The sequence below is a fragment of the Hyperoodon ampullatus genome (assembly GCF_949752795.1).
Source record: "Hyperoodon ampullatus genome assembly, chromosome: 1".
NCBI classification, from domain to species: domain Eukaryota; kingdom Metazoa; phylum Chordata; class Mammalia; order Artiodactyla; family Ziphiidae; genus Hyperoodon; species Hyperoodon ampullatus.
This window is the reverse complement of record NC_136914.1, coordinates 197,671,410-197,683,893: the sequence shown is the minus strand read 5'-3', so window position 1 is coordinate 197,683,893 and position 12,484 is coordinate 197,671,410. Positions and strand designations below refer to the sequence as shown.

The 12,484-nt window shown below is 45.2% G+C and overlaps 1 protein-coding gene across 1 annotated transcript in view; it reads left to right on the top strand.

Moving 5' to 3' along the window:
* Positions 1-12,484, top strand: part of TLL2 (tolloid like 2) — a gene marked incomplete at both ends in the record, with an annotated part of 137,630 nt that overhangs the window by 53,446 nt on the left and 71,700 nt on the right. Inside the window, one exon of the mRNA XM_079708879.1 lies at positions 10,183-10,260. Coding sequence (XP_079565005.1) covers positions 10,183-10,260 — 78 coding nt within the window. The remainder of the gene's footprint in view (positions 1-10,182; positions 10,261-12,484) is intronic.

The following is a 12,484-nucleotide window of genomic DNA, read 5'->3' as shown; positions in this document are numbered from 1 at the left end:
TTGTCTTCCGTGAAACCGGTCCCTGGTGCCAAAAAGATTGGGGACCACTGACCTAACTTACTCGAGAGAATGAGGAGCTGGGATTTTCCCAGGCTTATATATTGGGACATTTACTGTCAATTATTAAGGTTGGAATCCCTAGCCCTGTATTATAAAGACCATCAGTAGAATCAGATGGGCCTGGGATTATATCTGGGTTTTGCTTCTTACTAGCTGTGTGACTGTGGGTGAGTTATTTAAAGTTTTCTAAGCCTCAGTTCTTTCTTTTGTAAGTAAAGCCAGTAATAGTCCCTACCTTACAGGACTGTGCTGAGAATTAAATGAGAAAATACACGTAAGGCAGCAAGCACAGTCCTTGGCACACAAGACCCAGTAAACATTATTGGGTCTCTCAGCAAAGCTCTAGCCTGTAATTTGGGACCCACTACTCAGTGAATGACTCTTAACTATCTTGGCCAAGCCATTCCACTATCCCAGGGATAACAGGATGACTACACACAACCTAGTCACCTGAGTCTTTTCTTAACATATATATTTGGTTATTTTTTTAGTTATTTGATGTCTCAAATTGTGATGGAGCAAGTTTTTAAAAAATAACATGCTCGGGTACAGTGGATGTCTTATTGTCACTGCCTGCCAATGAGTATTAATGGATCCTCAGCCTAAACTTGGTTTTGTTAAGTGCACTTTAAGGAGAACTTAACTTTTTACTTCACTTGTGGTGTTTCTGGTATAAAATGTCTTGTCTCTGTGACTTATTGTTTCCCCATTCTGCTCTTTCAGCCTTCAGAACAGTGTTAGAGACAATAGTAATAATAGCTAACTCAATGAGTGCTGACTGTGAGCCAGGCATTTTTCTATGTCTTGAATGTATCATCTCTCTTAATCTTCATAACAACCCTAAGAGGTGAATACTCTCATCCTTATTTTATGGATGAGGAGACTGAAACATAGAGAGGTTAAGTGACTTAAGATCACACAGCTAGTAAGTGACATAGTAAAGGTTTAACCTTGGACAGTCTGACTCCAGAGCTGGCACTCTAAGTCCATCTTGCAAACCACCTGACTTGCTAGAACTTTAAGTCTCTAGAGATCAAGCAGGGGGTAGGCTGTTCCATTCATGGTCCCTGACAAACCTCACCTGGCATAGTCATTCCTCGTGACCCTGGGCTTTGTTGTGTGACTTGCCTTGGCCAGTAAGACATTAGAAAGCATGATGGAAGCAGAAGCTGACAAACACTTGCACAGTGGGGCTCATCCTTTTGGAATACTGCCCTCCACATGAGCCATCTCAGCCATCCCTCGGCCATTTCAAGTCAACCCAGCTCAGGTCCCAGAGCAGAGAAAAGTCAGCCCCATTTATTCCTTGCCCCAACTCCTGGCCCTCAGAATCAGAAGCAAGCATAAAATGGTGGTTATTTTAAGCCACTCTGTTTAGAGAGATAGTTTGTTATACAGCAATAAATGATGGAAATGGCCAAGAAGCCAAGGCCAGGCTGGGTGTGAAAGATGTGGACCAAGTGTGCAAGAATACCCAGAGTCCAGGGCCCAGGAGAGCACTGAAGGTTTGAAGCCAGGTGAGCAATAAGTCCTTCAAGAGCATCCCTAAGCAGAAGGTCTAGTGTAGCTTAACCAACAGTCAGGGACTAGGAAAGATGCAGACACAGGCATTCAGGATGGGTGGAGGGTCCAATACCAAGCAAGATGGACATCTGGCTGGAGGCTCTGGAAAGAGAGAGCTCAAATTTGCATGATTAAGAAGCCTCCCATGAGCTTCTGCCTGGGGTCGGAGCAAATTCCAAGGCCTCATCAGCCAGTGCTAGGACACAGGTGGGAGCCAGTTAACTGACTGGGGAAGAGCAGACTGGATCTCCCAAGAGCCCATCCAACACTGTCTTAAAGAAGTTTCCAGCAAGCCCTTTCCGTTCTCACCAAGGAGCTTAGCTTTCCTTTCTTCCATCTTGCCAAGGTGAGGACTCATTATTTTTTCTTTCCATGGTGAGAGCAGAAAAGTAGAAAAAAATATTGGATCACAACCTTTCCATCTGCATAAACACGAGTATGTTTCTTTCCCATTGGAAAAGGGTTTCCCGGCAACAGTGTGTGTGTGTATGTGTACGTGTGTACAGACATACACTACAAAGTGCAGAGCACATGTTCTTAGGCAAAGTGTATGATGTAATATAGTTCTTCTTTATTTTTAATTCCTGATTATAAAAGTAATATGTTGAATAAAATTTAGAAATTACAAAAAGTATATAAAAAAGTAGCATTCACCCAAAAATCACCCATCAGGGATCATCACAATGGACATTGTGGGTATTTCCTTCCAGTATTTTTTCCATAATTTTTTGTATATGCTTTTTAAAAAGTAAAAGATGGGATCGTACTGGGTACTACTTCCTAACCTGTCTTTTTACTTATAATATGAACATTTTTCCCGTTCAGCAAACTTTCTTCTAAAACAGTTTAAAATGTTTCATTAAGTTCCTTTATATCATAATTCCTTTATTGGGGGTGTGTGGTTGTTACAGTCTGTCTTTAAAATGTTAAGAATGAACATCCTTTGTTTTCATTGTCAATCGATTCCTTAGTACTGATATATAGAAGTCATATTATTGGGTCAAAGTCATATTATTGGGTCAAAATCATATTATTGCTTGTTTTAAAAGACTTTGATACATCTTGCTAAATTATCTCATAACATGTTACCAATGTGTGTTCCTCCTTCAACAGCAGTGTATAAGAATTCCTGTTTTATTATACACTTGCCAATATTAAATCATTTCATTAACAAAAACTGGCAGTGATCTTTTAACCCATTTTCTCTTTCCCTTCTGTAACATTTGAAATTTGGCATAGATATAAACTTTACTTGGCACTGAATTGCTTAGGATTACACACTGATTACCGCATTGGTTGCCTAGTTCATTCCTAAATCAACCTGTTAAAGGGGCTTTGCCTCGGTTTTTTTTTTTCCTAATGAATAATGAAAAGCTCTGCTGTGTGTGTCTTGCCAGTAGTTTTCTGACAGAGCTGTGCAGATGTTTTGTCCATTGGCCTTGCTTGGGATGCTTGTTCAGACCACACCTGTACAGGTGTGAGGTAGAGGGCAGGGGTTAGGAGCATGGATTCTGGAGTCAGAAGGGGCTGCCTTGAAAGGCAAATTCAGTCTCTTACCAGCTGGGTGACCTTGGGCAACTTATTCATGAACCTCAGTTTTCTCTTCTGTAGAAGAGGAATGATATTACTTATTCACAGGATTGCTGTGCATATTACATATGACCAAAGGGCATGGCAAGTTGACTGTGAGGGTAAGACTCAAAGGCCTGCACAAACTGGCCCTGCATCCCTCAGGTATTAGCCTTAGTTCTAGCTCCATCGGACTCTTATTTTCCTCCCTCTGGACTTTTTTTTACTTGCTGGTGTTTTGTTTTGTTTTCTGCTAGAACACTCTCCCCAGATGGGTGTCCCCCTCTCATCATTTAGATCTCAGCTCAAATGTCACCAATTCAGACTTTCCCTGGGCTCCCATCCCCCATTGCTCTTTCATAAAACTCTGTTTTAGTTCCTTGAAAGTGCTTAATCCCTCCATGGAATGATCTCTTTTTATTTGTTTGTTTGTTTTGTCCTGTTTTGTTTTTGGCCGCACCTTGCAGCTTGCGGGATCTTATTTCCCCAACCAGGGATTGAACCCGGGCCCATGGCAGTGAAAGCGTGGAGTCCTAACCACTGGACCACCAGGGAAGTCCCAGGATCTCATTGTTTATTGTTGATTTTCTTCCTTCCACTAGCACCATGAAGGCACCATGAAGATAGACACTGCCTGTCTCTGCCTTCAGGAACCCAGCACAGTGCTGCCCAAAGCAGACACTCAATCAGTATTTATTGAATGAATAGACTGGCAGTAAAGTGATTTTTAATCTCTTGTGCTAGAGATTATTTTTTAATTTTTCTTAGAGTAAAGCAAAACAGTTTTGTGCTAGATGTACCTCTGATGGGACGGAGCTGTAAATACAGGTATTAAAAAGTCAGTAAATGTGAGAGCTGAGGGTGTCCTGGCAGGGTTACTTGTGTTGTATCTTAAAGGCTTTGACACTAGACTGATCTGGAGAGAATCTCAACCTCTCCACCCAATGGCTGTGTGTCCACAGTGATATCTTAAGTGCTCTAAGCCTCAGTTACACTGCGTGTAAAATGGCACTAATACCCACCTCAGAGGATTAGTTTGAGGATTAAATACAGGATAACATATGCGAGTACCTGCAAATAATCAGCATTTAAAAATGGTAGTTATTTTTGCGTTTAAGAAAACCAAGAGCCAGGCTTCCCTGGTGGCGCAGTGGTTAAGAATCCACCTGCCAATGCAGGGGACACGGGTTCAAGCCCTGGTCCGGGAAGATTCCACATGCCATGGAGCAACTAAGCCCGTGCGCCACAACTACTGAGCCTGCGCTCTAGAGCCCGCGAGCCACAACTACTGAGCCCATGTGCCACAACTACTGAAGCCCACGTGCCTAGAGCCCGTGCTCCGCAACAAGAGAAGCCACCGCAATGAGAAGCCTGTTCACCGCAATGAAGAGTAGCCCCCGCTCGCCACAGCTAGAGAGCGCCCGTGCACAGCAACAAAGACCCAATGCAGCTAAAAATAAATGCATACATACATACATAAATAAATAAAAGAAAACTGAGGGCCAAGTAACGTTAGGCTCTAAGAATGAGACAGAAGGAATAATTACTATAAGGTTTTGTTTATTAATTATCATATTCATGAATATTAATTCATAGTCACTATGAATTATCATATATTCAAATGAACAATATTGATCCATGGCTGTCTTTTCGGGCTTTGGAAAAGCCCATCCCTTTCTACCTAGAAGTCTTTGGATGTATATAGTTAATATTTCATTAATTATGTAGAGGGGCGTTGTGTGTACATCAATGTCTCATATGATGCATATAATTAAGCCACTTCTTGTTGGGAGCGGAAGAAAATTGGGCTTTCCCAAAGAAAAGCAGCTTGCTCCCAAAGTTGCTAACAGATTGCTTCTTAATTGAACTTGGGAGGTGAATTATATGGTGAATTAGAAAAAAGAACAACTCTGAATTTAGTGAATTGTTCCATAAAGGAAACTGTGGGATTGAATTGCAAATGCTGGATAGAAACATTTCAGCCTGGCCCCATGCATCACGGGCTGCTGACCTCTGCATGAACAGGCCTGGAGCTCTCTTTTCAAGGCCTGGAGGGCATTCTTTCCCAGAGACCAGCTGTAAGCCTGGGTTTCTTATGCAAAGGAGACGTTTGAATAAGCCCCTGTGACTAATGAAATCTACAGGGTCTTTACATAGCCTCTCACTGAAGAGGTAATTAACCAAAGATCAAATATGGGCATATATATGTATTTTTTCAAATATTTTTTGTCTTGCAGTTACACCCAAGGAAAAAGATATCCCTACACCCTGAATACTCCCTGTCCCCATTGCCCCCAATCTTTGTCTGCATCAGACTATATTTCTCTCTTCCTTGTTCTGTGTGCTTATGGCTGCAGTTATAGCCACAGTCACACCTGTCTTATTTGCTTGCTTTTACTGAAATGGAGCAACACAGTCCATTGATTTAGATGTGAGAGATGACTTTTCTTAGTACTTGATGTCTGTCTTCAGCTCCACATCTTCCATTCCTGGTGAGCTTGGGAGGAAGGAGGTTAGTTTTAAGAAAACACCATGAGTTGAGGCTACCTCTTACAGGGTTCTCTAAGTAGAGAATCTCAAGTTTGACTGCACCTTAGAATCACCTGGGGAGCTTTTTAAAATCCCAAACCCCAGGCCAATCAAATAAGAACCTCCAGGGGGTGGGATGCAGGCCTCAGTATTTTTCTAAAAAGCTTCCCAAGATGATCCCAAAGTGCAGCTAAGGTTGAAAGCCATTGTTCCAAGAATATCTCCTTCCCTCCCTCCATAAGCTGAAAAAGACAAACTTTTCCATCAGTGATGATGAGTTAGAAATGATTGGGTTTTCTTTGTAAGCACTGTCTACCTGACTCATCCATCTACCTATCCATCCGTTCATCCATCAATCACATATTTTATTGTCTGCTATGTGCCAGGCACAGTGCTGGGTGTTTACTGTTGGACAAGACAAGGTCCCTTTCTTCAGGATACTAAAAACTAAACTAGGGGATCAGCTGAGTAGACAGGAGATCCCAATTACTTGTGGCAAGGGATGTGAAAAAGCCCAGGGTGCTGGTAACACAGAGGAGGGGGCTTCTAACCCAAGAGGAGCAATGGGGCGTCCCAGAGGAAGTGGTGTTCAAGCTGAGCCTTGAAGGTCCAGTAGGATTTGGCCAGATGAAGAGGTGGGTGTGGCAGAGGAAGGCTCATCAGCAAGAGGAGAAAGGAAATCCAAGGCACCGTGAGTAGCTTAGGTGGCTGAGCACAGAGTGGGAGTGGGGGAGTAGCAGGAAGCCCTGAGGTACCGGGTGGAGGAGGCCAGCAGGGCCATATCACAGGGGTGGGCCTCATGGGTCATGTTAGGGCTTAGAATTCATCCCAAGGGCAGTGGGGAACCTTGGGAGGGTTTTCATCAGGGGGGTGGCCAAATCACATTCACTCCAGGTAGATCCCAGGCTCAGCTGTACTAGAAGCATGCGATTTGCTGCCCTTTGGAGAAATGACAAGAGCTGCCAGTCTCTTGCTGGTAAGGATGACAGAGAAGGGATGTGTGTTCTTAACTGCTGTGACCCCAGTCTCATCAGTGACTTTCCCTTGGGAATAGGCAGCCACCCGCCCCAGATATCCCACTTGTTCTCCTGTTCTTTCTGGGTCTGAGACTGAGGGAAGGAGCACAGATCTGGGGAGGTCCGCCAGGACCCACCTTCAGCTTCTCCATTACTAACCATCGCTGTACCTTCAGGACAGGCAAGTCACTTCACCTCTTGGAATCTTGTTTCCACATCTGTGAGATGACGATGTTTGTGGCTCTTTTGTCACTGAGTCTTCATGAGGCTAGAATGACAAAACTCTGCATTTAGCACTGTTCCTAGCACATGGTCAGCACCATAATTGGCACATAGTAAACACTGATTCTTTCCCCACCTCCATCTGCTAGAGGGCCCCTGGTCTCCCCCCAGCTCCAGAGCTTTGCTCCCATTGTAACCCCAAGGGCCAGGGGGCCAAGGGAATCAGAAGTCCTCATCCCCCCACCTCCTCTGCCTGCTGCAAAGCTGAATATCAATCTCTCCCAGCCATCGCTCCCTCAGCCACAGCCTCCAGCTAACCTTGAAACAGGCTGTGCTCAGGTATCCTTACAGGTCTATTTTTGATGGGCTAGTGCTTTGCAGAATCTCCTTTCAAATCCCAGCTCCTGTGTTCCCCTCCTGTTCGCTACTAATAACCCTGATCATATTCAGAGCCAGTGCAGTTACAAAATCCTTTCATGTCCTCTGGCTCCCATCTAGATCTCTCAGAATAAAAGCCAAAATCCTGAAAATGGCCTGCAAGGTCCCCCAGGAGCTGACCCCCCAGACCCTCCACTGCTCACTCACCTCATCACCTATTATTCTTTCCCTGGCTCATTCCATTCCAGTCATACCCACCTCCCTACTGTCAAGCACACTCCCACCCCAGGGCCTTTGCACCTGCTGTCCCTTCAGTTGGAATGCTCTTCCCCAGATATCTGCAGACCCTCTCCCTCATTTTCTTCAGGATTCTGCTTTTCTGCCTTGTGTGAAATGGCAATCCTTCACCCCTAGCATTCACTGTTCCCCTGACCCTTATTTATTTTCTTCATAGTGCTTGTCAACAACCGACGTATATATTTAGTCACCTGTTTGTTTATCATTTTCTCCTCTACCCTCCACCAGAATATAATTTCCATGAGGTCAGGGTAGAGTTTGTTCAGTGTCATATCCTGAGCAGCAGAAACAGCATCTGGCATGCAGCAGGTGTCGATGAATGAGCAAATGCCTAAACAAACCATTACCTCATTCGGAACTGGAACAGCCCATTTGACAGATGAAAAGTACTAACACCCAAGGTCTCATCCTCAGTTACACAGGGAGTGAAGACTGAGCTAGTCCGGGAGCCTTGGCCTCAGGCTCTCCTTCAGTTTGCATAGGGCACATTCCTCTGCTGGCCAGTGATTTTCATACCATCAGGATTTCCCCTGACCTTTAGCCCGAGAGGAAATGATATCGCAACTGGAAGAATACCCAGAGGGCTGGGAGCTGGCAGCGAACACCCCGGCAGCTGCAGGGAGTGTGTTAGTGGATTCTGACTTGGCCAGAAAGGCAGCGGACGAGCAGGATGAAGGCATGTAAAAATATCCGCGCGCGCCTGGTCCACCGCCAGTGTCAGTCACCAGAGGGAGAGAGGTGGTCTGCATGTCAGGAGTTGGGATGCAGGACCACAGGGCTGTCTTCTGTGGTTGTCAGGGGCCAGGGCATTGGGTTCCATGTTTGGGACCCTTCCTTGAGCAGCTCTGGAAGCCTGTGACCTATGGAGCACGGGAAATATCATCAGGCTTCTGACCAGGAGACTGTCCTGAGCCCTCGGCTTCCCTTATGGGCTGGCAACCCTGGGTTGATCTTTTTTTTTTTTTTTTTTTTTTTTTTGTGGTACGTGGGCCTCTCACTGTTGTGGCCTCTCCTGTTACGGAGCACAGGCTCCGGACGCACAGGCTCAGCGGCCATGGCTCACGGGCCCAGCCGCTCCGCGGCATGTGGGATCTTCCCGGACTGGGGCACGAACCTGTGTCCCCTGCATCGGCAGGCGGACTCTCAACCACTGCGCCACCAGGGAAGCCCTGGGCTGATCATTTTGCATCTCAGTTTTCTCCTCTGTAAAATGGGGTTACACTTCTGCTACAGAGTGTTTTCATCAAGGTCAAAGGGGAGATGGGGAAACTGCTTTGTAAGCTGCAAATTTCTAAACAAATACAAGAAATATTTTGCACAAGTAGATTGTCCTGTAGATGCTTTGGTGTGGTTTCACGTGTATGATAGTCTCTCCTGGTCACAGGCTTTGTCCTCAAGTCTGCTCCCTGGTGTCTCGACCCACCCAGCTGCTCAACTGCCAAATGTAGGCATCATTGGGGGCCCCTCTCAGTCCCTCGTATCTAAGCCATCAGCCTCTCCTGTTGCTGTGCCTCCAACTATATCTTAATACCCCTGAGGATCCAGCCTCCCTCTCAACACCACAGTCAGCCCCTCCCCATGGCAAGCTCATTCCCGGTCCAGATTCTTTCCTGATCCTCCTTCAGCTGGGACGCACTGGCCCGGATCTCTGTGTGGCTGGCTCCTTCTTGTCTCAACCCAAATGTCACCTCCCTAAAGGGCCTTCTCTGACCGCTTTCTAAGCAGCTGCTCCAGGCCACGTTACCACATACTGCATTTGATCTTCAGAGCATTTTCTGAACCTGCAATCATCTTATTCCTTTATTTTCTTACCTACCATTTACTGTCCAACCGCCCATTTGGAACTTAGGCACTGTTTGTCTTGTTCACTGCTGAATCCCTGCTTCCCGGGACTGTACCTGGTTCACAGTAGGTCTAATAATAGATAGTGATAGACCATCTTCCTGGTGGGGACAGATGTGAACCTGGTTTCTAGATGATGATACTAGCAAACGAGTGCGTGCATCACTGCCCTTGACTGAGGCAGTGTCGGCAGAGTCTGATTTATAAAGTAAGCAGAGCAATGTCTAAAAGGAGACTCACACCCCAAAGAGGAAACCAGGATGCCTGTATAAGCCAAGGCAGCAGCAACTGCCACATCACATATTTAGGAGTGGCACTGGTGACGTCTCCCTGCATCCTGGGCGGAGGACTCCAGAACCAGAGAGTGTCCTGTTTGCGTTGGGCTTTCTCAGGGAGTTGGGGGTTAGGAAGCTGACTTTGGGATTCGCCTGTTAACTTTGTATGTTTCACTCCAAGTGCCCTTGAACTGATCGAGGAGAGGCTACATTTATAATTTCTGAACTATGTTCATGGTTATAAGAAAGCAAGTTCTTTTTGGCCTGAGCATCGAGTAGGGGCCCAGTCATCCTTTGTTAAACAGATCTTTACTGACCCTCTGGTGATTCTGAGCATCCCCCAGGTGACCAGGTTTGTTCCCTCATCTCATGGTGCTGGTGCAAAGAAGGCTGGTGCGTCCTCACGTTTCTTTTCTTCTTTGTTCCTTTAGGTGGGCTTGGAGAGCAGCCATCTGAGAGCTGGTCGAATGCCACAGCCACGAATTCCAGCAGCGAGGGAGCTAGAGAGGGTAATGTGAGGCCCCACCAGGCCTTGGGGCACTCTTTGTTTTTCAGTTGCTGTAAATTTCACATAACCTAAAAGTTACCATTTTAACCATTTTAATGTGTACCATTTCGGGGCATTAAGTACATATAAAATGTTATGCCACCATCACCACTATCTAGTTCCAGTCGCACCCATTTCCCTCCCCCATCGCTGATCCTGGCTTTGGGAACCTCTTATTGTACCATTTACTTTCAATCTTAGTGAACTAGAAGCAGTGAAGTCTGTGAATGAGGCGGGAGTGAGGCCTTTTGTTGAGTGGGGTGGGCCGTCTGCCAGAGAAAGGTATAAGGGTGGTATTTGGTTGCTCGGGGACTGGATGGCCTCCAGTTAGACTCTGCAGTCTGGGCGTGACTTTTCTCTCTAGCTCTTGGCTGGCGAGCTGAAGGCCCCGAGGACCGAGAGGAGGGATGATGAGGCTTTGGAAACTAGGGGTCTGACAGAATAAGTGGGCCTGGGAAGCAAGAAAGGGAACTAAAGCTGGGGTGGGGACTGGGAGGCAGGTGTAGACTAGAGACCCTGTGGACAGTTGCGGGGGGGCTGTCTGTGGCAGGGACTTGCCTGCAGGTACCACCTCTGCCTGTCTGCACACCAGTGCCCAGACGCGCGTGCGCTCTCAGAGATTCTAGCCTGGAGATTATGGGAGGCGCCTCACTGGAAGCATCTCGGTTTTGGAGAAAGTTTTCCTGTTCAGAAGCTGTGCTGGAGGAGAAGGGCTGCTGGGCTTCTGTCTGGCCTGCATCCTGCAGGAATCAGGGCTTGTTGCCGACAAGGGCATTTCTTCTATTGATACATAAAATTAACACAGAGCAAAATGAATCATTTTTAAGTGCCAGAATCCTGTGTTTCAGGGATGCTTCCGTAGAGGTGAAGTACACATCATTATTCACTTTATTTTATGTTTTTTCTTTAATGTTATTTTATATTTTGCACACACAATATATATATAACTTCACAGTAATGTACAACTGTGATGATATCATCATATACTTTTCTTAGTGTTGTGTTTTTTTCTTTTCCCTTTAATTTGGCTGCCTCCTTCACTTCTTTTTTCCACATATTACCCCTCTACTTTTCCCCAGGTAATGCATGCTAATAACTTTGTTTTCACCCTTTCATATTTTTCTCCACGCACATATATTCACATATACACTGATGCAGAGATGTATACATATGCATACATAAACATACATATAAACACATAAACATATATACAGATATGTTTTGTCATTTTTTAAAAAAAGGGATCATATTTGATACATGTTTTTTATGCATTATGCTTTTCTCACTCATCAATACCTCATGGAAAACCCCTCCAAGACACTTGTATAACTTCAATTTATTCTTTTGAATAGTTGCGAAATAGTCCTGGTATGAATGGGCCATAATTTATTCAACCCTTCCTTTATCAGTTAATACGTAGCTTCAAGTTTTTGCCATCATAAACAATGTTGCAGTAAAATACCTGAATATACGTCCTTACACACTTAGTATGTTTTAAATAGATGTTGCTAAAATGCATTTCAAAAGATATAAGTGTGCTCCTTTCACCATATCCTCCCTGGCACTAGGTACTATCAGTGTTTTTAATAATGGAAACGATAGCTTATTATTAGTTAATTTGTATTTCTCTGACTCCTGGTGACTTTTCAGCGTCTTTTCCTACCTTTGCCAGTGATTTGGGGGTGCACTTCTGTGACTCGCCTCTTCCTGTCCTTGGCCCATTTTCCTGTTGGCTTGCTGATCCCCTCTTAGCAGTCTGATCTCCTTTAGCGAGAGGCAGACTCTTCCACTCACACTCCCCACCACCACCATTTGACAAACGTGCGTCTGATTCTAAGTCACACCAAGTATTGCTGGGACCGTGCGCACGGCCCCTTTAAAATCTGTATTTTTCTGCTTTGCTTTCTCAAAGGTATTTTGACTTAGGTGTTTTCAGGCTCCCAGACACCTGGTAAAATCCGTGTCACTTCATTTTGGCCGCAGATGACCAGCACTTAGTGGTGAAAAAAGACACAGGGTGTGAGGATGAAACCAGAAGGATTTGCCGTTACCCTTCAGTGATGTAGACGCCACACCTAATTTTTCCTTCATGATTTAAGTGATTTATTATGGCATGAAAACCACCCCCAAACTTAGTGACTTCAAACTGTGATTTGTTATCTCTCATGATTCTGTGCATTGACTGG